General features: G+C 36.6%; 1 protein-coding gene across 3 annotated transcripts in view; it reads left to right on the forward strand.

The window, feature by feature from the left end:
- The window catches only part of DYNC2H1 (dynein cytoplasmic 2 heavy chain 1), a 359,230-nt gene extending 335,468 nt beyond the window's left edge, over nt 1–23,762 (forward strand). For 2 of the 3 annotated variants that reach the window (XM_039546537.1, XM_039546612.1), the window contains exons 86-89: nt 13,957–14,066; nt 14,422–14,503; nt 18,083–18,199; nt 23,160–23,318. In XM_039546537.1, the coding sequence (XP_039402471.1) occupies nt 13,957–14,066; nt 14,422–14,503; nt 18,083–18,199; nt 23,160–23,318 (468 nt within the window). Of the gene's footprint in view, nt 1–13,956; nt 14,067–14,421; nt 14,504–18,082; nt 18,200–23,159 lie in introns of all 3 variants that reach the window. The other variant, XM_039546469.1, reaches the window with a different exon arrangement.
- The last annotated feature ends 3,682 nt before the right edge of the window (nt 23,763–27,444 follow it).

The raw sequence follows: 27,444 nt of genomic DNA on the forward strand, positions 1-27,444 counted from the left end.
TTGAAGCATGAAAGGACATATGAATCTTTAGCACATCTGGCACCTAAGCATTTTGCGACGCCGGCTACAACAGTGCCATACAAACACCTGTTCTCACTTTCAGGTGACGTTGTAAATAAGAAGCGGGCAGCATTATCTCCCGTAAATGTAAACAAACTTGTTTGTCTGAGCGATTGGCTGAACAAGAAGTAAGACTGAGTGGACATGTAGGCTCTAAAGTTTTACATTGTTTTGTTTTTGAATGCAGTAATTTCTTTGTACATAATTCTACATTTGTAAGTTCAACTTTCATGATGAAGAGCTTGCATTACAATACTTGTATTAGATGACTTGAAAAATACTATTTATTTTGTTTTTATAGTGCAAATATTTCTAATAAAAATAAATATAAAATGAGCACTGTACACTTTGCATTCTGTGTTGTAATTGAAATAATATGTTTGAAAATGTAGAAAATATCCAAAAATATTTAAATAAATGATATTCTATTTTTGTTTAGCAGCACAATCAATCACACAATTAATTGCTATTAATTCTTGGATGTTTTTCTATATTTTCAAATATATTGATTTGAATTATAACACAGAATACAAAGTGTACAGTGCTCACCTTATATTATTATTTTTATTACAAATATTTTTTTTAATTTTATTAATCGCTTGACAGCCCTAATTGTAACTTGAATTTCAACAAAGATGCATGAGTTGCAAAAGTATGAAGACTATATCTGTGAAAACATTTTTACAAGCAAATATAGTTTTGTAAGTTGGTCTTACAAAATGTAGACTTGAGGGGATCTAGGGAAAGGAAATGAGTTGTGATAATAAGTACTGTAATTGAAAGGCGTTAAAGCATCATAGAATTTCCTATGGATAAGTCATACTGCATTATCAATATCTATAATTAGAAGTATTTTAAGTTTTCATTTTCAAGTATTTGTTTATGAATAATTTTACTCTTGGGAATTCACATTAAAATGAAGACTGCTCGGAACACATTGACATTTTAGCATGTCTCAGATCTTTGGTGCGTTAAGCTACTTTGAACCTGCCTTAAACCCTGAGTAGGCTCTGTGATGAGGAATAGTGTGCATAGAGTCTGAATCTCTACCTGTGTAGAATTCTTCATAGTGCAGTCAACGCCAGTGAGTTATTCAGCAAGCAGCACAGTGGAGAAAAGGGGCATAGACACAGGGAAATGAGATGCTGTGGGTGATCCTACAGTTATGATTATTCTGACTGACCTGCTTGCAAAGAGGACAGAAAAACACAGCATAATTTATACTACTCAAAGGTTGTTCTGTCACCGGTCACATCTAGAATGACCTGTGTAAGCCCACTCCAGACCAACAGTTTCAGCTGCTTTTGTGCCTCTCTGGGCCTATTTTTAACCAATCAGTCAGTCTCAGGCTAGAGTTCTCTGTTAAGGAAAACATGTGAGGTAAAATGAGATTGTTTATTTAATATTATCCAACTGAATAATTTAAACCAGAGCTTCTCAAACTGGGGGTCGGGACTCCTCAGGGGTTATTACATGGGGGGTCACAAGCTGTCAGCCTCCACCGCAAACCCTGCTTTGCCTCCAGCATTTATAATGGTGTTAAATATATAAAAATATTTTTAATTTATATGGGAAGGGGTCGCACTCAGAGGCTTGCTATGTGAAAGGGGTCACCATACAAAAGTTTGAGAACCACTGATTTAAACAGTCAAGTGAATAGACCTTTTGCATTTTTATGAAGGCGCATGCATAAAAACATGTTTACAGGTCTGATCTTTTTGATATATTGAGTACACTTTATTCACCTAGGAGCTCAGGGTATTATTGTGAGCAGTGGAAGTCCACTGTGGATATCTGTGCCGTTTATCTGTGGTTGGGTTTCAAAATATCCCTCAGGGGCTAGGTTCACAAAAGGATTAGACTCCTAAATGTCATATCATCTAGGGGCCAGAAGGGTGGGAACCACAGAATCTCTCCAGCCAGGCACCAGCTCTTGCTGCTGGAGAAGAAGGCACTCTAGGGAAACTGCCCTCCTTCGGAGTTATTCTCTCTCTTCTGTTAACAGAGGACAAGGAGCTGATCTCCCTGCTGCTTCCTCCTTACTTTAAACCTTGTTCCACAGCATGTAGGCTAATTGCACAAAATGGATTGGATGTGCATCATGAGGGGAACAGAAGCACTTCATACTTCAAACTACTGCAAAAGAAGTCAGTATGACTATGATTGTTTTAATTTCTCCCAGGGAGCATGGTATGCAGTGTTTACCAGTAATCCTGTAGGAACCAAGTAGTTTGTGTTGACCACTGCCCTCTTGCTGGTGTTGGGGCTGAGAAGCAGGAACATGGCCCTTTCTGGGGCCACTTAAGTTGGTAGAAGAGTTTGCCATTCCTTCCACTCTTCACTCTTTAACACCTGCAACTGTTAAGGAAAAATACAGGGGTGTCTTTTTCTCCTCACTACCCTTTCTTTCCACTTCCCCCTTGCAGACACAGTCTAGTCCTGTATATCTAGTGTATTTAGCTTCAGAGAAAGTAAAACGTAGGGTAAGAATGCTGCTTGGATGCATTGTCCGATGACAATAGATGGTGGAAATATCCCAAAGTATATTTTTAGAGGCGTATTCCAATCTGCAACTTGTTTTAGGAGGGTTAAAATGAATGTGTAAACTAACATTTTAAGTTTATACCTATATTCAGCATTCTGCTATTCTGATTAAATGTCAGAAAACAGTAACCCATGGAAAGTTCACTCTGGTTTGATAAAAGTAAATTACCACTGCAACTGAAATTAGATCATATTTGCTAATGCTTTCCTCAGCTATGCCTTGTTGCATGTCTGCTTCTGGCACATTGTTACCTAACATGTTGATCCTAATGAACTCAGAAATTTTATGCTCAAACTCTGTGCTATTATTCAGACTTACTGAAAAAAACATGTGGTTTCTGGGGCATGTCAAAGTGAAATGGGGAAATGGTATTTTATTTAACAGAAGTGAATAGTAATTTTGATCTCTAGACCAGGGGTCGGCAATCTTTCAGAAGTGGTGTGCCGAGTCTTCATTTATTCTCTGTAATTTAAGGTTTCGCGTGCCAGTCATATATTTTAACATTTTTAGAAGATCTCTTTCTATAAGTCTATAATATATAACTAAACTAAAGTTGTATGTAAAGTAAATAAGGTTTTTCAAATGTTTAAGTAGCTTCATTTAAAATTAAAATGCAGAGTCCCCCGGACTGATGGCCAGGACCCAGGCAGTGTGAGTGCCACTGAAAATCAGCTCGAGTGCTGCCTTCAGCATGCATGCTATAGGTTGTCTACCCCTGTTCTAGACACTAAAAAATCAAAGGCAAAATTGGAAAGTAGATAAAAAGAAGAATTACATTGTCTTATGTCTCAAAATATAATTAGTACATGATTTGACCTCAGGGAAAGCCATTTGCCTAAAGATTAGCATTCTGTGTGTGTTTCTTCTGGCTCATATAGACTCCAACAGATGGCATTGAGTGAGCAATTGATATCTCAGTTAGTAAGTCCCTTTGTATGAGGCAGTCATATTAAAGGCTTAATTCATGTAGTTTAAGAACCTTACCCACTTGTTCACATATGACAGAAGCCCAGATTTTCAAACCTGGATCCATTAAATCCATATTTAGGCAGCTAAGTAAAAGAGGCTTAATCCTCAGAGGCGCACATGTGTCTAACTTTGGTCACCCAGGTTTAAAAATGGCAACCCTATATACTATACATATTTACCTAAATTATTGGCTTCCTTGTGGTTATACCTGTGTTGGGTGTGGAGAGGTGCACCCACCTGTGTCCCTGTATAGAGATGAGTGCATGGAGTGCTTCCTGCACTCCCTCCAATGTTTATTCAAAAAGAGTACACTTTTTCAGGAAACTCTAATTGCAAGTTTAAGGGTTGCCATTAAAGAGTTATTTTCCCACAGTTTATCATATATCTGAAATATTTCAAATTTCTGTATACTTAGAGAAGGAAATAATGGAAGTATCTCAGAGTCTGAGAGTAAATATTAACTTTTAAACTGTTGTATATTTATCCTTTCTGAAATTTGCATTTTGAAGAAAAAGGAAATACAGTATAACTGCTTAATTGACCTTCTCTTAACTTAAGCTCCTGCACAGGTGGATATCCACCCTGTCCTCCGACAGCAGTGTTTATCATTCATTGCTGCCTTGCTTACCCAAATTCCTGTTTTTTCTAAAGGCTTTGAATTTCTCTGAAACCCCTGGAAAAACATAATTGTATTGTATATAGTTTTCAGCTTTTCAGCTTTTCAGTTGTCAATGTTACCAAAAAATTGCTTCACTTCCTCTGGGCTTGTCTGAATGTGTGAACATGAAAGCTAATCAGGAATAAGATAGGGTGTGAATTTAAAGCAGATTAGCTATTGCTGCTTAATTCTATGTGTGGATGCTCTTATTCTGGAATAAGAGTGCCTTATTCCTCAATAAGAGCATCCATACATGGAGTTAATCAGTAATATATATTCCAGAATAACTCCCAGTATAGATGTGCCTGTAGTTTTATATAATTTTCTACTTCAACAGAAGACTCCTTTGGGGATCAGACAAAGGGTAAAAATACTATAAAAGAGAATACATTTGTAATTAGTCAAAACTTAAGAGGGGAAGTGCTTGATCCGTAGTGTAAAAGAGTTATATGAACCTAAAGTTGTATCAATGATAATGTGCAAATCTGGTGGCCTCTGTTCATTTCTTCTCTCTGCAGTTCAGTACAATGTGCTCAGTTTGCTTGGGGATTATAGAAGATAAAGAGAGCTTTTTCTTTAAAATGGAAAATATGCGTTTTGGATGTTAACTTGAACCAACTGAGACTATCCTAGCAGATATATTTTGGAAAAAAGAAAATCTTATATTTATAATATAAAGAAAGTGGTGCTTTGCTAACTCACATTAATGAATTTTTTAAAAATATTCTACTAGGAATTGCTTTGCAAAACTCTTTTAATTTGTCTGCCAAGTTATTTTTCGTACTATATTTGTAATCCTCATATGCAAAATTAATCTACAACAGGCTGTTTTTACATTTTAAAAGCTGTTTTGACCACAGCAGTAAGAAATCTAACACTGTTTTAGAAAATATTATAGTAGTGCTTATCTCAACAATTGTGTAGAGTTGTGTTACAACTTTTTATTTTTGTGAGGAATGTGTTTGGGTATGTGGGAGATTCAAAGATGCAAGTATCATTCTTGCTATGATAGAGAGATTTTTTCGAAGAGGACGGTACTTCAACATTTCTAAAGATGTTTTGGCTCCAGAGTCACCTAATATCCTCTGGAATTTTATTCCATAGTCAGATACTGTCAACCAATAATGATTTAACCCCCAGCTCTCACATACTTCATCCTGGGCTTTATAAACTGTCTTGTCTGTCCCAGAGGAAAAAAACTGTGTAAGTAGTTTATAGATAGAAGAACATAAGAATGGCCCTACTGGGTCAGACCAAAGGTCCACCTGGCCCAATAACCTGTCTTCCAACATTGGCCAATGCCAGGTGCTACAGAGGGAGGGAACAGAGGAGGTAATCATCAAGTGATCCATCCCCTGTCGCCCATTCCAAGCTTCTGGCAAACAGAGGCTAAGGACACCATCCCTGCCCATCCTGGCTAATAGCCCTTGATGGATCTATCCTCCAGGAATGTATCTAGTTCTTTTTTGAACCTTGTTCTAGTCTTGGCCTTCACAACATCCTCTGGCAAAGAGTTCCACAGATTGATTGTGCGTTGTGCGAAGAAATGCTTCCTTTTGTTTGTTTTAAACCTGATGTCTATTGCTTTAATTTGTTGTCCCCTAGTTCTTGTATTATGAGAACACACCAGTCATTAAATTTGGTCTTTAATGTAACTTTAATGTAGCTGGGGCTTGATCCATTAAATGTTTTAAAGATTAAGACGAAATCTTAAATAACATCTGAAACTGACTAGGAACCAGTGGAGGGACTTGAACATAGGCCTGATGTGCTCCTCGTGGCCTAAGTCATGGAGGAGGAGGAGTCAGGCAACCAGATTCTGTACCAACTGGAGCATTGAGAGAGGCTAAGATGGCTGCATCAGTAATTCTTCAGTGACTTGAAAATCAAAAAAGTGGAAATATAGACATGTTGCGAAGGATGAGAATAAAAGAATAGCACAAGCATGGAGGGACAAAATCAGAAAGGCTAATGCACCAAATGAGTTACACCTAGCAAGGGACATAAAAGGCAGCAGGATGTTCTATTAAGATGTTAGGCACAAGAGAAAGACAAAGGAAAGTGTACGTTCTCTACAAGGCAGGGAAGGACAGCTAATAACAGGCCAAGATGCTGTTTTGTTTAAGTCTTGACTAAAGGTTAATTGTCACAAGATGCTTAACGCAATTAATATTTATGGCAAGGTGTTTGGTATACAGAGACCTCCGCCTGCTTAGAACCATGATGCAAACACCATTAAAAGTCCTTTTAACCTTTTATTAAAGATAAAAAAGAAGGAAAAAAGAGCATTTGAAATGTTAACATTAAATAAGGCTTTCATTTTAACACATTATTTTTTCCCTTTATCTGTAGAGTGTTTTTAGAAGGAAAATCCCAGTATTTGACAGTCTGTTAGATGGTAATAACTGTCCCTTTTGGAGAAAAGAGAAAAAGTTAGTTGAGCTGGGCTGAAGCCGTTGTTGTTGCTGCTGTTTTTAAAGTCAGTCCTAAGGAGGAAGAAAAAAAGAATGGTAAAGATAGAAAAGTGCAGCTTCTCCCTCTGGTATTGATTTTCATTAGATATCTCACTGCTGGAAAAACACAGGTACAGCATGTGGTCTTATAAACCACTCTGAAACCTGGCAAACTTGTACCAGCATTGGGCTGTTTAGGGCACTGCTTTTAGCTTCTTCTTTTGAATCACAGGCTCACAGCAGAGTTGCAAAATATACCGTCTTGGTGGGTGAACCAGACTTTTATTAAACAGAAAGAAAAAGGAGAGGGCTAGGAAAGAAAAGAAATAAGGTAGGGAAGGAAAAGAACACACTGAGAAGGGGAAAGAGGAGGTGACAAAGCTGCACATTCCAGGTGGTGGTTGGGAATTAGCCAGAGTCAGTGGAGGTGACAATGTCATCTGTGCCCTTCCTCTGGTCTGGTGTAGTCAGGACATTTCTCAGGATCAGGACAGCAAAGGCACAACATTTTCATGTTCTATCCTGGGGTCCCAGGATACTGTGGCATTCTAATATGCAATCTAGGGAAATGTGGACTAAATTAAATTACTATAAGATGGGGTCACAACTGGTTGAAAATAATATTCTCAAAAAGTACTTATAAGTGATTCACTCTCAAACTGGAAGGCTGCATCTAGTTGGGTCCTGTAGGGGCCTGTCCTGGGTGCAGTCTTTCAATATTTTCATTAATGATTTAGATAATGCAGTTGAGAGTACACTCCTAAAATTTGCAGAGGATGCCACACTGGGAGGAGTTGCATGCACTTTGGAGGACAGAATGAGAAATTAAAATGACTTTAATAAACTGGAAAATTGGTCTGAAATCAACAACATGAAATCAAAAAAAGACAAATGTAATTTATTGCTGAAAAGGATCTGAGGGTTACAGTGAATCCCAAACTGAATTTGAGCCAACAATATAATGCAATTGCGAAAAAGGCTAATGTCATTCTGGAGAGTATTAACAGGAGTTTTGTATGGAAGACATGAGAGGTCTGTTCTACCCTGCACTGGTGAGGCTCGGGGGAGTATTGTGTCCAGTTTTGGGTGATACACGTCTAGAAAGAAGTGGATAACTTGAAGAGAGACCAGAGGAGAGCCACAAAAATAATAAAAGGCTTAGAAAACCTGATCAATGAGGAGATGTTAAAAAAAAAAAAAACCTGGGCATATTTAGTTTTGAGAAGAGAAGACTCGGTGGGGACATCATAACAGCCTTCAAATATGTAAGCGCTGTTATAAGGAGGATGGTGATCAATTTTTCTCCATGTCTACTGAAGGAAGGAAAAGTACTCATTTTAATCTGCAGCAAAGGAGATTTAGGTTAGATGTTAGGAAAAACTTTCTGATTATAAGGATAGTTAGGTACTGGAATAGGTTACTGAGGGAGATAGTGAAATTCCTGTCACTGAAATTTTTTAAGAACAGATTGGACAGACATCTTTCAGGTATGGTTGAGGTATACTTGGTTCTGCCTCAGTGCAGGGGGCTAAACTAGATGACCTCCTAAGATCCTTTCCAGCCCTACATTTCTATGATTTAATAATTGTGTTCACATTCAGCTTCATATATACTCATTTACAGTATTCCAGCCTGCAGGTGATAAATGCATAGATCACCATGCCCAGGTCTTCATCCAGGAGGGAGGGGCAAAGGCTTCTAGCAAGTTGAAGGTGAAAGAAGGCATTTTCAGAAACTGTTGTTACTTGGTCATCCATGCATAGTGAGGAGTCAGACAGGCTCCCAAGGTTTCATACCAGTTTAACAATTGGGGCTGTATGCCGTAAGTGGAAGGTGGGGACAAAAAATATCTCAGCTAGTTCATCATAGTGTTTCCCCCTTTCCAATAGAATTGGTTTGGTCTTTTCTGGGTTCAGTTTGAGTCAGCTGCTCTTCATTCAGGAGCTGATCCCTCCTAGTCATTTTGTAAGTTTAGTAGTGGTAGTGGTTGTATCAGTGGTGAATGAATTATATATGAGCGTGTCATATGTATGTTGCTGACATTTGAACCAATCATGTCTCACTCTCTCCTGATAGTCTCATGTAGATATTAATAAGGGGGGATAAATATGAATATTTAAAATGTATTTACACTTGCAGCTTAGTAGATGCCTTTGTGAGTTATAAATAAGGCTGTTGATTAATTGCAATTAACTCACGCGATTAACTCAAAAAATTATCATGATTTAAAAAAATTAATCATGATTAATCACAGTTTTAAACAATAGAACACAAATTGAAATTTATTAAATATTGTAGATGTTTTTCTACATTTTCAAATATTAATTTCAATTACAACACAGAATACAAACTGTACAGTACTCACCTTATATTATTTTTATTATAAATATTTGCACTGTAAAATAATTTAAAAAAATACTGTTTTTTAGTTCACCCCTACAAGTATCATAGTGCAATTTCTTTATCATGAAAGCACAACTTACAAATGTAGATTCTTTTTATTTTTACATAATTGCACTCTGACGTTCTGTACCTCAGGGGAATTTGTGAATGAACTTCTTGGGGGAGAATTGTATGTCTCCTGCTCTGTGTTTTACCCACATTCTGCCATATATTTCATATTATAGCAGTCTCGGATGATGACCCAGTATGTTGTTCGTTTTAACGACACTTTCACTGCAGATTTCACAAAACGAAAAGAAGGTACCAATGTGAGATTTTTAAAGATAGCTATAGCAGTCGATCCAAGATTTAAGAATCTGAAGTGCCTTCCAAAATTCAATCAGAACAGGGTGTGGACCATGCTTTCAGAAGTTTTAAAAGAGCAACATTCCGATGCAGAAACTACAGAACCCAAACCACCAAAAAAGAAAATCAATCTTGTGCCTGTGGCATCTGACTCAGATGATGAAAATGAATATGCATTGGTCTGCACTGCTTTGGATCATTCTCGAGCAGAACCCATTATCAGCATGGACGCATGTCCTCTGGAATGGTGGTTGAATCATAAAGGGACATATGAATCTTTAGCGCATCTGGCACCTAAATATCTTGCAATGCCGGCTACAACAGTGCCATGAGGATACCTGTTTTCACTTTCAGGTGACATTGTAAACAAGAAGCGGGCAGTATTATCTCCTGCAAATGTAAACAAACTTGTTTGTCTGAGCGATTGGCTGAACAAGAAGTCGGAGTGAGTGGACTTATAGGCTCTAAAGTTTTACATTGTTTTATTTTTTAATGCAGTTATTTTTTTGTACATAATTCTACATTTATAAGTTCAACTTTCATGATAAAGAGATTGCACTACAGTACGTGTATTAAGTGCATTAATAAAAATAAATATAAAGTGTGTACTGTACACTTTGTATTCTATGTTGTAATTGAAATCAATGTATTTGAAAATGTGAAAAACATCCAAAAGTATTTATACAAATAGTATTCTGTTATTGTTTAACAGCGTGATTAATCACGATTAATTTTTTTAATCGCTCGACAGCCCTAATTATAAGTGTATTTTATTTAAAAGTATAAAGGATATCCTTCTCCCATGCTGTACTGTACACCAGTGCAAGTATCAATTTCATGTTTAGTTCTATGATCTAATGAAAACTTTTTGGTCCTGCAGTCTTCCCAAACATAATTAATTATATTAATTCAGACATTAATGGAGTGAAATCTGATTGTCAACTGTGCTGGCCTTTTTAACTAGATTAAACATATGCATCTATATTCCTGCCAATATCTCTCTTTATCAGTTAAAAGTGTATTTGAAAACACTAATAAAATGAATGTATTAAATATAAATTGAAATAATGGTGTGGCTTCTTATAGTATTCTAAGCAATTTACAGTTTGTCCTAATCATCATCCACAATTATTACTGTACAATAAAAGGGATTACTGTTATTTAGAATCAGTAAAAGAAGTGTGCAGACAAGAGCAATTAACTGCATATCTTTAGCTAATGAAAATGGAAAGCAAAAAAACTAACTTATCATAATTGTTTGGAATGAGAGTTCATAATCTGTTGTGACAGATTTAAAGGTCACTGAATTAAATGTTTGAGTGTGGTAGAAACATGATGGAGATCTCTTTTGACACTTTGACAGAAAAAACTACAATTAATTAAGTGATAATTTATATGTATTTTAGATGACTTTCCCATTTCTAAGCTAATTTTATGGAAGCAGCCTATTAGCAATTTAAAGAAATCAGAGAAGTATGCTTTTTTTTCGGCAAGATGTGGGCGTTTGGTAAGTGCTACCTGCAATTATAAAAGTTATGTAGCTTCACAGCATTTTTTATTCCCTCAGAATCCGGAATAGACTAATAGGCACAGTAACACAAATTATGGTACTTCGCAAAGAGCACAACTTGTCATCCTTTCTATATGGTGATAACATAAAGAATTTGTGAGCTGGTATTTATTGGTTTAGTATTAGGCATTAACTTTTCTGTATACACGTATGTGACGTGTGCCTATTTATAGAATTGTGCCACTAAACTACATTTAGAAGTCTATGCTGTTGTTTAATATTTATATAACTGTAAAATGGAGAAGCCACAGTCAGAAATGAGGCCCTGTTGTGTAAACAAATATGAAGATATCTTCTCTGTCCTGAAGGGTTAACAATCTAAGGCCCAGTGTTTAAAAAATGGGATCTTAAAAATTAAGGCTCTTAAATCCTAATTCAGACACCTAAACAACTATCATGATTTTTTCAAAAGTGCTGAGCACCCAGCAACACCCACTAACATTAGTGGAAACTGCTGGGTTGTCATTACTTTCAAGAATTGGGCCTTTCATTCAGGAGCTTAACTTTAGGATCCTGTTTTTCGAAATTTTGGGCCAAGACTCCTTTACATTCCACAGCATTGTGACCAAGTTGAGTATAGTTTAAATCTGAAAGATCACAGTTCAGCAAGTATTTATTTTACAGTTCATATCCACATTTTGAGGATATCGGATTCCTCGATTTCAAATTGTTGTTAAGGTATGTTTTAGCATTAAAATTGCAGAGGGAAAAGGTCTTGGAGTGCACAATGTAAACAAGTGCCAGGTGATTAAGCATTTTTGTACTGAACAAAACAAAAGCTTAAAACCAAAAAACCCTAAACTGAAACGTAATATTTATATAAATAAATCTCTATTCCTTTGTCAGAGACAAGCAATACTAGAATAACTGCAGACTGCTCAGGCTCCAGTCCTGCAAACACTTAGGCACTTGCTTAACTTTATGAATATGAGTAGTCCCATTATTTTCTGATCAAGGATATGTTCAGTCATGAAGGATAGATAATTCCACCTGGTTCATATATAGTGAGCTGTTTTCACTGAAAATGTTTTTTAGTTTGCTAGATTTTGGCAAGTGTCTCACACCTTTTCAGAGAGTGATTAAAGTGGGAGTAAAATGTTCCGGAGATGTCTGCTGTGGAAAAATATCTAGAAGAGTAGTTCATAGCCTATGTTTTTTTAAGATTGGAGACACCTTTTGTATTTGTGTCTTTTAACAACAAAAAGTGCATTTGGGGTAAAATCATGGAAAGTGTAGGAGACACAGCTCAGCAGTTCACTATAATTAATAATGAAAAAAGCAGTTGTAAAGATTGAAAAGTAAGACACACAGATTGTGTCTTGCATCTTAATGGCATGTTATTGATATAATGGTGGGAAGTTCAGAGAATGTATCTCAGAAAGAGATGGCTCATTTCTTCAGCTAACAGATCATAAAAGAGTGCCTCTGGTTGAATGGTCTAAGAACACAATAAATGTAAAACCAAAATTTTCAAACTTGGATGCCCACAGTTACATATCTGCATGTTTACTTACCTAAAAAAACCTCCTGAGTTTTAAAGGTGCAGTAACTACTATTAATTTTAATTAAATGCTGTAATGACAGAGACTATGAAGTTTAATTTTCATTTCATGTCCCTAGTCTGGTTATCAAAGTATCTGGAGTTTCCCTCACCAATTACATTGAGAAACCATATCTAAGAAGTTTAGAGCTTAACCTGCAGTTGAAAATGCTGAATCTGCAATTCTCAAGGAAATCATGAGCCATATGTTACCCTGAGTCATACACATGCAAACTTATTTTGTCAGTGGGGATGAAGCTATGTGTGTAACTGTGGCAATACTTTACCTCATTAAATTTTGTTCTCAGATCAATCATTTACTAATCGAGATAAAGGAGACTAGGTCCATGGTTAGAAATCATGACCAGTCATGTCTCAGCGAAACACCGCCTCAGAAACACCTTTATAAGCCTCAAACGCTGCAATAGAAAGTATCATAGAAACAAAGGGGCCTTGCAAGGATTTATGACCAAAATAATTATGCAATTGTGTCATTCAGTAGTTCAAGAATCCTCGGAGAAAGTGTTAAATGTATCATTGAGGAAACTACCATTTTTAATAACTAGAGGTATTCGAGAGTAGACTAGTTATGAAATTAAGAGACTCAGAGTAAAGGGAAACCATGCATTCTGGATAGGGGATGGATTGGAGGACTAAGTAGATCTTTTCCAGCACTATCTCCTGTAACTCTATTTTATAATGTAGATGTTATCTAATTCCTATCAAAATTACATACTCTTCATATAATTGTACGAGACATTTTGAAGGGAAATTATTGGAATATACTTTAAAATACTTCTTTCACACTACAGCATGAAAATCAAACTTTCTGAATTTAAAAGGTGATTTTCACAAAAGAAAATCAGTGGTCATAAATTGAAAGAAATTTAGTAATCTATCCAAACTAAACAAACTAATAACAATAATGGGGATGACAGTTTTGTGGAGCACATCCCCATTTGGAAATAATGTTAATTAGAAACTATGGTTACCAAAGATGAAATAGGAATGCTAGAGAACACCCTAAAAACCAGTGTTGGTATGCAAAGAGCTGAGTTCTACAAGTGGGCTGCATTGTACAAAGGTTGGAGGGTTTTTTAAGTTTATTCATATTGGTGAGTCACTTCAGAGACATACAAAATAAACTATTGTCTTCAAAATGTTAAATGCTGCTTAGTTTTGTTTATTTTCTGGTTGCCAGTACCTAATGGTAGGAATCAGTGTTCCTCTTTAAGATTATAGTACATTTATACTAACACATTTACCATTAATCATTTATACAAACACATTTAACATTAAAGATAGCTGCCAAATTTGCACCAATTCAAAGGGCTAGAAGATAAAGCAATAAGTTACTGGTTTAATTGTTCTCCCAATTAATGGGCAATACATTTTTTTTTTTTTTTTTTTTAGAACTGGGTGGATAAAGCAGAAAAAAAGACACTACTCTCAGACACCCTTGACCTCTCAGAGCTCTTCCATCCAGATACATTTCTTAATGCCTTACGCCAGGAAACTGCAAGGTAGGTGACGAAGCAGCCTATTTACACATTTCTCAGTTCCACTATTCCCCTTTCCCCTTTATATTCACTTTTTATTACTGTGCTTTCATTGTCGAGAAGCACACTTAACATCTTATGCTTTAAAATAGTGTCCTTAATCATCTTATTTTCTTATTATTTACACTGGGGTAAAATAGCTACTTTGTTAATTCAATGCTAAAAAAATCCTTTACTTTGTTGTAAAATTCTACATGTGTTTTTCTTTTAAATCTGTATTATGTGATGTAATAAACAGTGTGAACAACTTATTCCTGTTTTTATATTTGAATTTCCTATTACGTGTGTGGCATTTAGGATATATTTGTTTATCTTTTAGGGTAATGAGCTGTTCGGTGGACAACCTTAAATTTGTAGCATCCTGGAAAGGTCAAATACAAGAAGCAAAACTCCAAGTTAAGGTACTATGCGCACTCAGATTTCCATCGGAATTTCTGGATTATACATAACAGAAGAATAGTGGTTAGAATCACAATATGGGTATTACAAAAGTGTTGCTGGAATGTCTTATTGTGGCAAACAAAAGCCAGGTGTTTCACTGAATTGAGGGACCTTTCCAACAAAGATCACTGCCAGATGAAGTACTGTACCTGAGATACAAAGGATCTTCAGTAATTTACAGGTACAAAAATATTAGTACAATAGAATATTATTATTAATATTCTTCAGAGGTAAAGGAGAGGATGGGGACAATTTTGGTTTTTGGTTTTAGTTTTGGGGTATCTTTTTTTTTTTCACAGTTATAATTATCATCTTAGAGCTGTTATTCCTCTGTTCTCTTCACGGTCATTCAAACAAGAATTTAAACTATACTCCTGTCTGATAATCTCTAACAGTTGTCCAGACTTAAAGACCTTGTGGCATTTAACAAGACATGTAAAGGGACATAAAAATAACTAACTTTAGCATCATGGTGAACATTTCCTTTTTAAGGATTTTTAAAGGAGTTAGGTCTCCAAACTCCATTGACTTTTTAGTATCTATGATGTGACTCAATCTCATTGATTTTTAATGGGCAGCTAACTCTAAATCCTCTTTAAATCCAAACACTAATCACTGTACATTACCAGCACATTCTGTACACAATCAGTATCTAAGACATTCTTTTGTAAAGGAATCTCATATATTGTGTATTAAACACTATATATAAAATATGATGATGTATAGGATCCAAAATACATACTGTATCACATAATTAAAGACTAAATACTTTATACCAGACTATAGCTGTAATAAGTGAGAGTCAGAATCTTCTTCTTCATCATGGTGTGCAGAATTATAGTTGCTGAGAGGAGGTCATGCAAATCTAATATTCAAGTGACAAGTTGGACAAGTTCTATAAACTTTGGGCTAAATTGACATTGAGTCTCCTTAATTATGCCACCAAATGTGGACATCTGTTTTCATGTATAGAAATCCCACAAACTCAAAAACAGGCATTTTCATGTGCAAAGTTTTCGGAGACTCCTTTGAAAATTTTGTCTTGTATGTTAAAATAACAATTAGAAACTTCTCTCTAAAGAAGGTGCTTGTGAATTTAGTGTTCATAGAAAGAAGCTGAACTGACAGCCTTGGACAGCAAAATCATGTGTTAACGCATAAAACATGTAAAGCAAGGCAGCAGCAATACAGGCCACCTGAAATCATTCCACCAGTGTGCTCAACCTTGCCTTGGAAAGACTACTGTTGTGCCTTTTAATTTCTATAATTCAGGTTCCAGTTGTCTGCCCTGAAACGCAGTATTTCCCATGGAATTGACCCGAACTATCTGAAAGATTGCTGCTCCCAAGGCTACATTCCTTTGGAACAATGAAACTTCTAACCAACAGGGAGAGGCTTATGAGTGTGGGAGACAGAACTCTCATAAGAGTTAGTTCAAGATTATGGCACTCTCTCTGTCTTTAGAGATAAGAAGAATCACAGACCTTACTTTCAAAATTCTTTCTTCTACTTAGCTTTCTCCTTTATAAATTCTTTATACTCACACAGACGCAAAGACCCTATAATCTAACCAAGTTCATTTTTCTACAGTTGAGAAAACAGAAGGAAGGATGATGTTACTTTTATTTCAAAATGCTGTTGTTTTTATTTTGAAATTCTATGTAAGTACATGGATGGATGGATGGATGATAGGGAGATACGATCATAGGTAGGTAAGATTAGATGGATAAAACTATGGAAATGGAAAGACCTGAGAATCACACCAGCACCAGAAGAAGGCTGATTTGTGTAATTGAGGCTCCTTAATAAGAACAAATAGGCCTGTCACCAGAGCTGATCAAGAGAACAGGAAGATGTGTTGTCTACCAGGAGTTAAGATATGGGATGTGGACCTCAGGCTGAAGAGGATCCTGATGTGAGCAGGAAAGATTTCACTGATATTCCTTCAGATGGGAAAAAATGACACTGCTAGATTCTTTCTGAGATGCTTTGAGAAAGACTATACCAGGCTGGGGATGATGCTTAAAGAAATGGAAGCTCAGGTGATCTTCAGTGGGATTCTACATGTCCCTGGATGGGGAGAATGAAGGCGAGACAATACGATGATGATCAACAGATGGCTCAGGCAGTGGTTCTATAAGGGGAGATTTGGGATGCTAGACTACTAGTAGGCATTCACAGACAGAGGACACTTCTTCTGGGATAGATTGCACCTGAGTAGAGAGGGTAATAGATTTCTGGGATGGAAGCTGGCACACTAATCAAAAGAGCTTTAAATTAGGAATGTGGGGCAGATGGTTGGGAGATGTTCGTATATTTTCCACCACTGATTTTAATATTCAGCTGGAGGAAAATCAGGTGAAAGAGGATACAGCAATGGAGAAAGGAACAACAGAGAATAGGAGAATGGACAACAAGAGCAAAGATAGTACAAACACCAATAACAGTAACAGTCAGGAAGCAATACTAGCAAGAAAATGAATATACCTAATCTGGCAAGGTAATTGGATGATGCTAAGGAGAAACAACTAAGATTTTGGTACAATACACTGATGCCTGAGTAACAAAATGGAGGAACTAGAATGCTGGTGCAAGGGGAAAAAAGAGATATTATAGCGATAATGGAAATATGGTGCAATTGTAGTCATGACTGGTGGACAGGTATTGAAGGGTATATGCTGTTCAGGAAATAAAGGCAAAGGTGGTAAAGTAGCATTGCATATTAATGGTGAGATCGAATATAAAGAAATAAGAAGTGATGGAATGCATCTGTTTGGGTCAAAATAACTTTGGGAAAGAATGGTAACAGATGCTCCACAGGGATAGTGCTTGGGGTCTGCTACAGATTCCACAGGATCTGATTTGGATATAGGTAGAGACTTCTTTAATATTTGAATGAAATAAGTGATACTGAGAATTATGTTAGAATTTGTTTTACCCAATAACACTTTAACCTAAAATCTTATTTCATATTGCTTACCATTTATTTTTTTCATCCCCCTTCTCCCTCCTCCATATTATTTCTGAATGGAGTGTAAGTAGAAAATTATCTTATTTCCTTCTGTAGAAAACATAAAGGAGCTTATTCTATTCGTTGAAAGCTTAGGTCAAACTTCCAAGCAAGAAGCCTTCCCTTTTCAGTTATTGTTGTATTTTTTGTTGTTGTGTAGTTTTATTTTTTGTAATTTTGTTTCATGACATTGTTAATAAATGTTTACTTGGCTGTTGTCACTATATGTATATTAATCTAATGCCAGGGCACCTGCAGTTTCATAATTGATGACATTTACAGGTATTGTTCTCTAGCATTTTAAAAGAATGTTAAACCAAACCAGAGGAAGTTCACTCTGAAGAATAGTCTAGATCTTTTAAAATCATATTTCTTTCTCCCATGCAACATTATAATAATTAGTTTTCTATTATTTAGAACTTGGTCACAATACAGAGGACGGTCCATGCCTTTGTTAAGGCACAGTATAATCATTACTGACATTTTAAGCTCTAATATATATCTGAATATTTGTGTGTTTGCATGACAGATAAGTGGCCTGCAACTGGAAGGTTGCAGTTTTGATGGACATCGACTTTCAGAAAATCAGCATGACTCTCCCAGTGTGTCATCAGTTCTCCCTTGTTACATGGGCTGGATTCCACAGGTACTAAATTATTAAAGGACCTAAACTTTTATAGTTTCTTTCTTTGTGTAATAGCATTCCAGTCTGATGTTCCTGATCTGTTTGTTTCTTCTTTTAAAAAATGATCAACTCCCAGATTTAATAGAACAAACAGTCATGTATAACATGGCAGATTTATTTACATTTTGGCCAATATTTTTTAAATAGTAAAAAACAAATGAAGAGAAAGACGCTGTAAAGAGGAAATGTATTCAAATCAAAGCTTTTATTATTTTTATTTTCTCTGCTTTAAATATAGGATCATACATTTTCAAAACTCTATTTAATAAAACTTATAAAAGTATTTGGAAGTTCTTAATAAAAGAATTTTTCCATTAGAGTGTTAACACCATATAATGTAAAAAGTCAGTTAAAGTAAAGAACATCTTAATAGCTGCAGGGAAAAAAAGAAAACCCTTACCTCTTCTTATACCTAATGAAAAATTAATTCCAGTGATTATTGAAGTGCATTAGATGAAAGGAAAATAAGTAATCCAAACAGTAAGAATTGTAACCTGTACAACTTTCCAATTACAGTAATAATCTTTGTTAAATACTGGAATCAGAAGCTGCAAAGAAATGTCTTACATAGCAATTTTTCAAAGCATGGGGTAGCATTACAAAATCACAAGCTTATAAAAGCTGTAGCTAAAAAGCAAACTAAAAAGCTTAACAGAACCATGGAAGATGTATAGAAATATAAATACAGAAAAGCAAGTATTATATTTGGAGGGAGGAATGTTTTTTCCACTTCTGTATTACAGTAGAATCATTAGCAATACATTATTTTCCATCGTTTTGTGTCACTTTTTCTCCCATCCTGCAAACAAGGCCCTGTACAACAAATGGAAGTGGCAAATGGTGGGTTTTGGTATGTGTCAACCTGGTGAAATCTTCAGATAAAGTTAGCTTTTGGGCATAATAAATTTAGCCAGTACTAAGTAATAAAATGTGTTGAGAATCACATTAGATATTTCATTGTTATTGCTGTACTCTTTCCTGACCAAGAAGTAACAGTGCCTCTAATTGAATATCTGTAAACAGACATTAGGGGCTCTGTAGCTGAGACATATTAACTGCACCTATACTAGACTTTTTTCTTAAAATGTCCCAATTCTTTGCTACCACCAGTGCTGCCACACTAGTGATGCCCATGGTGAAAGCATTAATATAGACTAATCGCCATGTCAAGATTTAGTTTGAGAACACAGTGGGTAAAACACTAGCTGCTGGTCTACACTGGATCTCTCACCATTGCTATCATCAATGAACCTACGATGATTGAAAATGTGAAGAAAAAATGTAGACAAAGCTAATTAAGCAGGTTTTAGTTCACCAAGTAAAAAAAGCTTTAGTAGCTCACAAATCTTTATTTTGCTAATGGAAATGAACAGATTCCTAAACTTTCCAAAATGTGCTGTTTTCACTAAATACGGTTATTCTAGACTTAGGAGTTACTGGGTTGGGGGAAAATATAAATTATTTTACACTGAGGCTCCGATTCAGCAAAGCACATACCCAATATGCTTAACCTGAAACAGTATTGTTAGTAATCCCATTCCTATTCAGCAAAGCACTCAACCATGTGTTAAAGTTAAGCCTGTGTTGAAGTATCTGAAATTGGGCACCCAGAAAACAAGGAGCACACAATTAGTGACCACTAGTTTAAAAAAAATGGTTTAAATGAGTTGCTCAGCATCATATAGGAATTTTGTGGCAGAAGCAGGAATAGAATCTAGTTGTTCAGGGTGTAATTCATCTGTTTTAATCATGAGATGATCCCTTTTCTTTCCGCACTCCACTGCCTCATTCACTACACAACTTCCACCTTCTGTAACAAATAAGTCCGGGATACTACAGATAACATCCTTATTAACTACATAATCCTGATTCATTCCCTGTGCACTACCCATCCTGTGACAGACTGACTGGGGGCCCTGTGGAAAAAATAGTATGTGATCATGTAATTAAATGTCGTAGCATAATGCATACACACAAGTGGGCCTTATTAAGATTGCAGTATTTAAGTTGATGGAGAAACAGATGCAGTTATCAGAAAAGATAAGACAAATATGGTTTGAAGACCTATGCAAAGAATACAGTTCTCATATGTCAGTTCTTCAATCTGTTATAGTTTGTTTAAAGTCTTACAACACACCCGTCAATGTGGTATCTTCCCAGTGCACAGCAACATTCAGTTTGTGTGCCACTGTGTATGTGTTAGCATACTATATTTTGTTATTCTAATTAGGCATATCTCCTTTCTTCCATCATTGCTATGAAATTTAAGCCTGAGAAACAAGATATACTGGTAGACATCTCAAAATTAAGAAGCTCTTCTCTATGAATCTGCAGACTACTTGGTCGTTGCTTTGTTCAGAAGAACTTATTTTGAGAGTAGGCTTTCAAAATTAGAATTGCCAGTGTTTGGGAACATAACGGAGGTGACCTATTTAGCCTCAGGAAGTGGAAAGGTAAATTCATATCAACCTTGTACAGTTACTGGTAGAGCCAAAACATAGCATTAATATTATCTTTAAAGGGGACCATTCTCTTCTAGCTATTGCAGGTGCCATGAACACAGATAGATATTCTGCATGCATTATGCTCTGTTAATCAGACATGTAATGACAACAAAACAGGGCACAAGGCAAACAATATTATCTCCAGAAGAGGAAAGTAAGAGTGATATGTTTGTCCCATAAAGTTAATAGAACTTAAAGCTGTGGGATGCATTCCTGGCCTCATTGAAGATAATGGCAAAACTCATACTGATTTCACTGGAGCTAAGATTTCACCTCAGTGTTGAAAAGATGAAGGAAGTTGACTTACAACAGCAATAAAAATATTCAAAAATGGCTAGACATTCAGGTCTAAGACACAGTGCTGAGAACAGTCATTGTTTGCATTTTAACCTCTTTCCTGTTTTGAGATATATGGTTTCTAATAATGAACCTTTACTCACTCATGCTTGTTTGATTTGCACTAAAAGAACCCTTAGATTTTGTTCCAGTTCCTTACCGACAGAAGTCAAATGGGCTTGTTGTTTGTTTCACAAAAATCTTTGACACGTCTCCGAGGATATACAATGAGATTTTGAGTGTTGTGAGGAGTCTGGTTTTCTGACTACACTTATTGCCCAGAATTCTATCAAAGTATTGTATCATGTTTTAAAGGCTGGGTTAAATACTGCAGAAGAGCAAGGGATAGAATGAGCCTTTAAACTCAGTCCTTCATAGTTGCAGTGCCCCAGGAGGAGCCCTCAGAGGGAACAGTGCGTCAGCCACAATTCTCCCTAGCTCCCTCTTGCTCTAGAAGTGAGTAGGGAATATTTCACTTTTCAGGCTACATCCAGATCTACTGGTCATTGCGGGGCAAGAGAAGGCAGAGCCATGGCTCCATCAACCCCTGGCTCACTTGTTCCTCCATAACAAAATTTAGCAGATAATTGTAATCCTCATGTAACAGCATGGCTAATAATATTGCACAGTAATGAAGTAGGTATATGCATATCTGAATATCTGATTATAAATAAATTCAGCCAAACTGTTTAAATCTGGGTGCCTGAAGTTAACTTGCTAAATCCCTATTTAAGCACCTAATGGAAATGGTCTATTTTCCAGAGGTGCCAAACCCCACCACCTGCCTCTGCAGTGAATATTGCTGTAAAGAGTTAATGCATTTCCCTGTATAAGACTAGTGAAAGCATCCACCCTTCTTGTTTTAACTAATATTCAATCATTTTAAATATTTTTGTTAAAATTGCATGGAAGGTTTTTTGTTTTATACTTGTGACTGATTCCCTTTCGATCTAAGCTCTTGTCTGTCAGTTATGAAGAGAGCGTGGAAGAGACAGTAGGCAGGTTTTATGCTGTGGGCCAGGTCCTTTGGTCCGGCTGAGCTTACGAACTTTGTGATCCCTCTGTCCTGCTGCTGGCTGCGGACAATGTCAGTCCCTGGTATAAGTTAGAGCAGCTCCCTGTGGCCTGGGGAGCCCTCCTAGTAACAGTGTTCATTGTTTAAACACTAAACAATCCTCCAAGTAGTCTGCAACGATGGGGAAGGGGAATCTGTGTGGAGTAGTGTTCTGTCTGTCTGCCCAAGGGCAGGTCTAAAAGGATTTTTTTTATACATAAACAATGGCTGCTGCTCATCAGTTTATGCATCTCAGGATGTGTGACAAGTCATATCCTCCAGGACACCCCATTCTCCTTCATAACCATTTCCCTTTTGCAGCGGCTCTTGTACTACTTCAGTGGCCCAATCATACTCCTGCTGCAGCTGCTGTAGACATTTACTTCAGTGAGTACAAGGATGAGTAAGAACTCAGTCATTTAAAAACCCTGCACATCAATCCTGCACAGACTGACTTATATGTCAGAATTTAGAAATAACTATTCTGGAATTTTAAAACAAGACTACTTTGTCTTGGTCTCTTTCTACTCACTGCAGGTCAAAAACCAAGAATATTTATTTGTAATGATTCCAGTTAAAATATGTAAATGTTTCTTTGGACAATAATGGCTTAAATAAGAGTAACTTGGGTTGGCAGCAGACTTTAAAAATCTTTGAAGTGGAAAGTGTTGGAGGTGTGCTCATGGGAGCTAATTCATCCTGCTTTAGATTTCTGGTGCAGGTGTTATATGATGTCAGATGTTATCAGTTTACCCTTCAAAACCTGACAGACACAGTAAAGAGAATTCAAATGCTGAGTTGTGTCAGAAGTCTAAAGAAAAATACTTTTTTCTGAAACCTTTGCTTTCTCCTCCCTCTTCCCAGTCTTAGCCAACAGATTATTCTTCTGACACCTACAAAGGTTGCACTTATCACATTATAACTTCTGACTCTTCTTTGGATACCATGTCATCCGAGACTGTTCCTGTGTCATGTTAATATACCTACTGTATTTTTAAATTATAACTAATGGGTGGTTTGTTGACAGGATGCATATGGTCCGTATTCTCCAGAGGAGTGCATATCCCTGCCCGTCTATACTAGTGCTGAGAGGGACTGTGTGGTGACGAATATTGATGTGCCTTGTGGAGGAAACCAAGACCAGTGGATCCAATGCGGAGCTGCATTATTTTTAAAAAATCAGTAAGATGAAAGTATACTAACTCTGTGCAGTCAGGTTTTTTTAACATCTGAGCTGTTTGCTGTCAGATGGCTTTGGTTTTATTATATGTTAAATATTAGTTTTAAAACAGAGGTGTATAAATCCCCAAAATGTTTACAACTTTAAAAAAAATGACCTGGGATTGGAATACATTGCATCTTTGTGAGGTGATGTAAAAATGATCCGCAGTACTATAATGCCAGACACACAAGTGGCAGTTTCTCAAGATTGTAATGTAATTTATTTTCTGTTCTAATTTGTTGCAATCTTATATTTTGACTATTGCAGTCCCACAGAGATTGAACAGAAGTGAAAATCAAACATGTTTTCTTTGTTCTGCTTCTTTTTGTATCTTATATCTGTATTCTGTCTGATATGTTATATTTACAATTATTATGTAATAAAAGTAGCTGATGAGCCTTATTATGATTAAGCCATCTTTTCTGTGCACAAATTGAACATTTTTTGTATTTTTTTTTAATTTACTGTAATGATTTTAACTATTCACATTTTACTCGAGCATGATCTGTAAATTACGTGAGATTCATGCAGTCCTTGTGTGCTATCAGTTGGGACCTCTGTCCGTTGCAGTTATCACACAGAAATGGCTTAACACAGAATTATGAAACCAGATGGAATTCAAACAATGTAGATATAAAAGAACAAATTAATGTGAACGCTAATGGTTTCAAAATTAGAATTTTTTAAAACCCTGCATTTTCCTTATCTATTAATATGCCTAAAAGAGGGACTACCAATGATGTCAGTAAAATGCCGAGTCAGATTGAAGAGACCTTCACCATGCACTGGACTGACATAAGAGAGACATAATTGTGTTTATGGGCATCAAGTGAGTCCAATTCAGGATACTGTGTGTTTGAGCACACTGATTCACTCCAAGCAATATGACACAAGATGGTGTGTCACATTGGGATAGTGCCATACTTTGGATATGCCGTTAGATACAGTACCAAATGAGCTGTGCCAAAACCATCCAAGAATAACAAAATCCCATCTTAGTATCTAATTGTGGTTGTACAATGGCTTTATGAAGATAATTTTAGAAAACAAGTAAAGAATGAATTTATTGCATTACTAAAAATAGTTCCCAAAGAAAGGTGCAAGGACTGACTGATCTCTTTTACATTTATATAAACCAGGCAGCAATGCAGATACACCAAAGCAGAATTGGCATAAGCCCATACCGATTTTTTTTAATTAAGGCCATATCTCTCTTAATTTATGTTTATTTGGGGGTGGGGAAGGGTTGGCCATATGTGCAGTTTGCTTTTCTTAAGAAAGTGGCTTTCCCTCTCCTCTTCCTTCAAACTTGCCCCACTCTCCTAAACCTCCTACATCCCGCCTTTTGTCTCTTGCCTAGGAAGCTTTTCGACTTTAATGTTACTTATTATAAGATGAATCAGAAGTTATAAAATATTCTGATTCAACTGCAGTTATACATTTAAAGCGGAGTCAGGTATACCTACTGAATGGATTTACTTACAACATTTCAGAAAATTAACTTCTAGTCTAAGTGTCATAAATTTGGGGCCGATATACATTTTGCAGTTAGAACAAAGGTATTGAATCCCCACTGGAACAACAAATCTTCTTAACAATAAAATTTTTAGGGACACCTCCATAAAACGTAGTGACATGAAAATGGAGCACTGCATCCTAGATACTGAAGCCTGCCCCACACACAACAAATAAAGGGTAAAAATGCAGAGAATTTGCCAAAAAATGGACATTGTTAGGAGGACACATTGCTGTCATACCATTTCTTGGGACAACAGAAGTTCTCTTGTAATGTACACACTCCGTGAGGATTTATGAGGGGAACCCTCCAGAGCCAATATTGCCCCATTCCAGGCTTGCTTGGTAAAATACCTGTGGAGCAGGAAATATGGTTATCAAGTGAGCTCTGTGGTCTCAGTGAAGTCATCTGTGGTTTAAGAAGATGACAATGTTGCTGACCCTAACTTTAGAGCCTGAAAGTAAAGTTCCATAAAGCAGGCTGGGCTGAAACTTCCCTGAGAGATGAGGGATCAGCTGCTGGCTCCTGGTAGTTTCAGTTTCTCAGAACAAGGAAGGCAAGGGGAGGGATAGCTCAGTGGTTTGAGCATTGGCCTGCTAAACCCAGGGTTGTGAGTTCAATCCTTGAGGGGGTCACTTAGGGATCTGGGGCAAAAATTTGTCCTGCTAGTGAAGGTAGGGGGCTGGACTCAATGACCTTTCAAGGTCAGTTCAAGGAGATTGGTATATCTCCAATTATTATTAAATTAAGGCAGGCTGAGAAAAGTAGTCTACCAGGGTAATTGTAGTAGTGTTAGCCTGGGACAAAGCAGGCTGGGAAATAAGAAAGTATATTAACTGCATTCTGCTCACAGATGGGAGAGAGCTGAAAAGCAGTAGACTGTACTGACAACTTCTACTGTAAGTTATGGGAAAGTAAGTGCTTTCTTTTTTTCTTTTGCTTTGCAATCATTTCTGAAACAGACACTGCTAACACATCAGAAACAGCTTCTGTTACTTTGTACAGATGTTTTACTGCCTTTTGGGATAAACTGAAGTACAAATCCCTGCAGAGGAGTCTGGGTTTTTTGGGGAGAAGGGGAGCAGTTGTTTGTTTGTTTCCTTCCCTGTTTATGAGATGCACAGACATCTTTCTGTCTGTCTGCCAAATTTTGTAACATATTGTGATAGACCCAGGCCAGTTGGGAACAGCAGAGTAGTAGAAGGGAGATATACTGGCCACTGGATAAGCAGTTTTCTGTTCCCTGAGTGACCAGAGCAGGGGCTGCTCCAGGCTAATGAGAACACCTGACTCCAATTAACCTGCTAAGAGTCAGGTGAGGCTGTTAAGCACCTGACTCTAATTAAGGCCCCTCTGATGCTATAAAAGGGCTCACTCCAGCCAGGCCAGAGGGAGCCAGAGGAGAGGAAGTGCATGTGAGGAACTTCCTATTATACCAATAAAGTGGAGTTTTATGTAAAAGCCTGCAATTATTTTAAAGACATATTCCTGGTAAAACTGACATTATGCCCAAAGATTTGACCAAAATCAATGTGTAAATGTATTAAACAGAGGTGGGACTGAACAAGTTGGTCATATTTTTCCTTCCACATGATAAATAATAATAATAATATAATAATTAATAAAGTTTGGGATTTAAAATTTTTTAAATATAGTTGTCCTAAATCTGAAATTAACAGAACATAACAGAGCCATGAGCTATTAAAGAATTCTTTAAATATTCTGGGGTCAACACTGGGCTGTTGCTATACATATTTTTGTAATAATTCATGCTTTACTAAATTCACAGCACATTCTTAAAGCTGCAAAATTTTCCTGAAAGCAAATTAGGCTCCCAATCATAATCACAAAAAAAAAGACTATGTTAGGCCTTGATCCTGCAATGTGATGCTCATGAGCAGAGCCCAGTACCTGTATGTGCTTGATTCAAGTCAGTGGGGCTCTTCACAGGTGCAAGGATCTGACCACATTGTGGGAATGTAGCCTAACATTGTCTAATAATTCTGTTGGTAGTCCTATATTAACTCTGACTATCCAGGTAGATTGTAACTGGCTTTGAAGTAACACCAGATGCAATGTGAACTAAGTTGTTGAGGTGCATGTTATGAGAACCAGTGTTCTTACAGGGAGCTGAAAAAGGTACACGTGGTGGGTAAATACAAATAAGTATAATTATAAATCTAAATATCAACGGAAAAGCTTTGAAGGAATGAATGCAGAAGCCTTGAAAAGAATCTCAGTTCACATAATTCATGGGTAGGCTTAGATTACAAATAAATGCACTGAAAGACAAAATTATAAAAAATCATTTCATATTTTTAAAGGAAAAGGCTACAACCTCATGGCAGTCAAGGGTTTTTTGGTGCTATCAACTGTCAGAAAACACAACATTTGGTGCACTGAGGAAGTTAAAGGCAAATCTGCTGTCAAAGAAGATGTTACATTCTCAGACAGAAGAATAAATGTTTGTTGAAGAGTCAAACCCACTGCAGTCTTTTTGTTGCTGCGGTGTGAGGTGAATTGGCTTTCAGAAATAAGAAGTATGTTTTAGTTGTTTTGAAATGCCACCATTGT

The sequence above is a fragment of the Mauremys reevesii genome, linkage group 1, assembly GCF_016161935.1.
Source record: "Mauremys reevesii isolate NIE-2019 linkage group 1, ASM1616193v1, whole genome shotgun sequence".
NCBI classification, from domain to species: domain Eukaryota; kingdom Metazoa; phylum Chordata; order Testudines; family Geoemydidae; genus Mauremys; species Mauremys reevesii.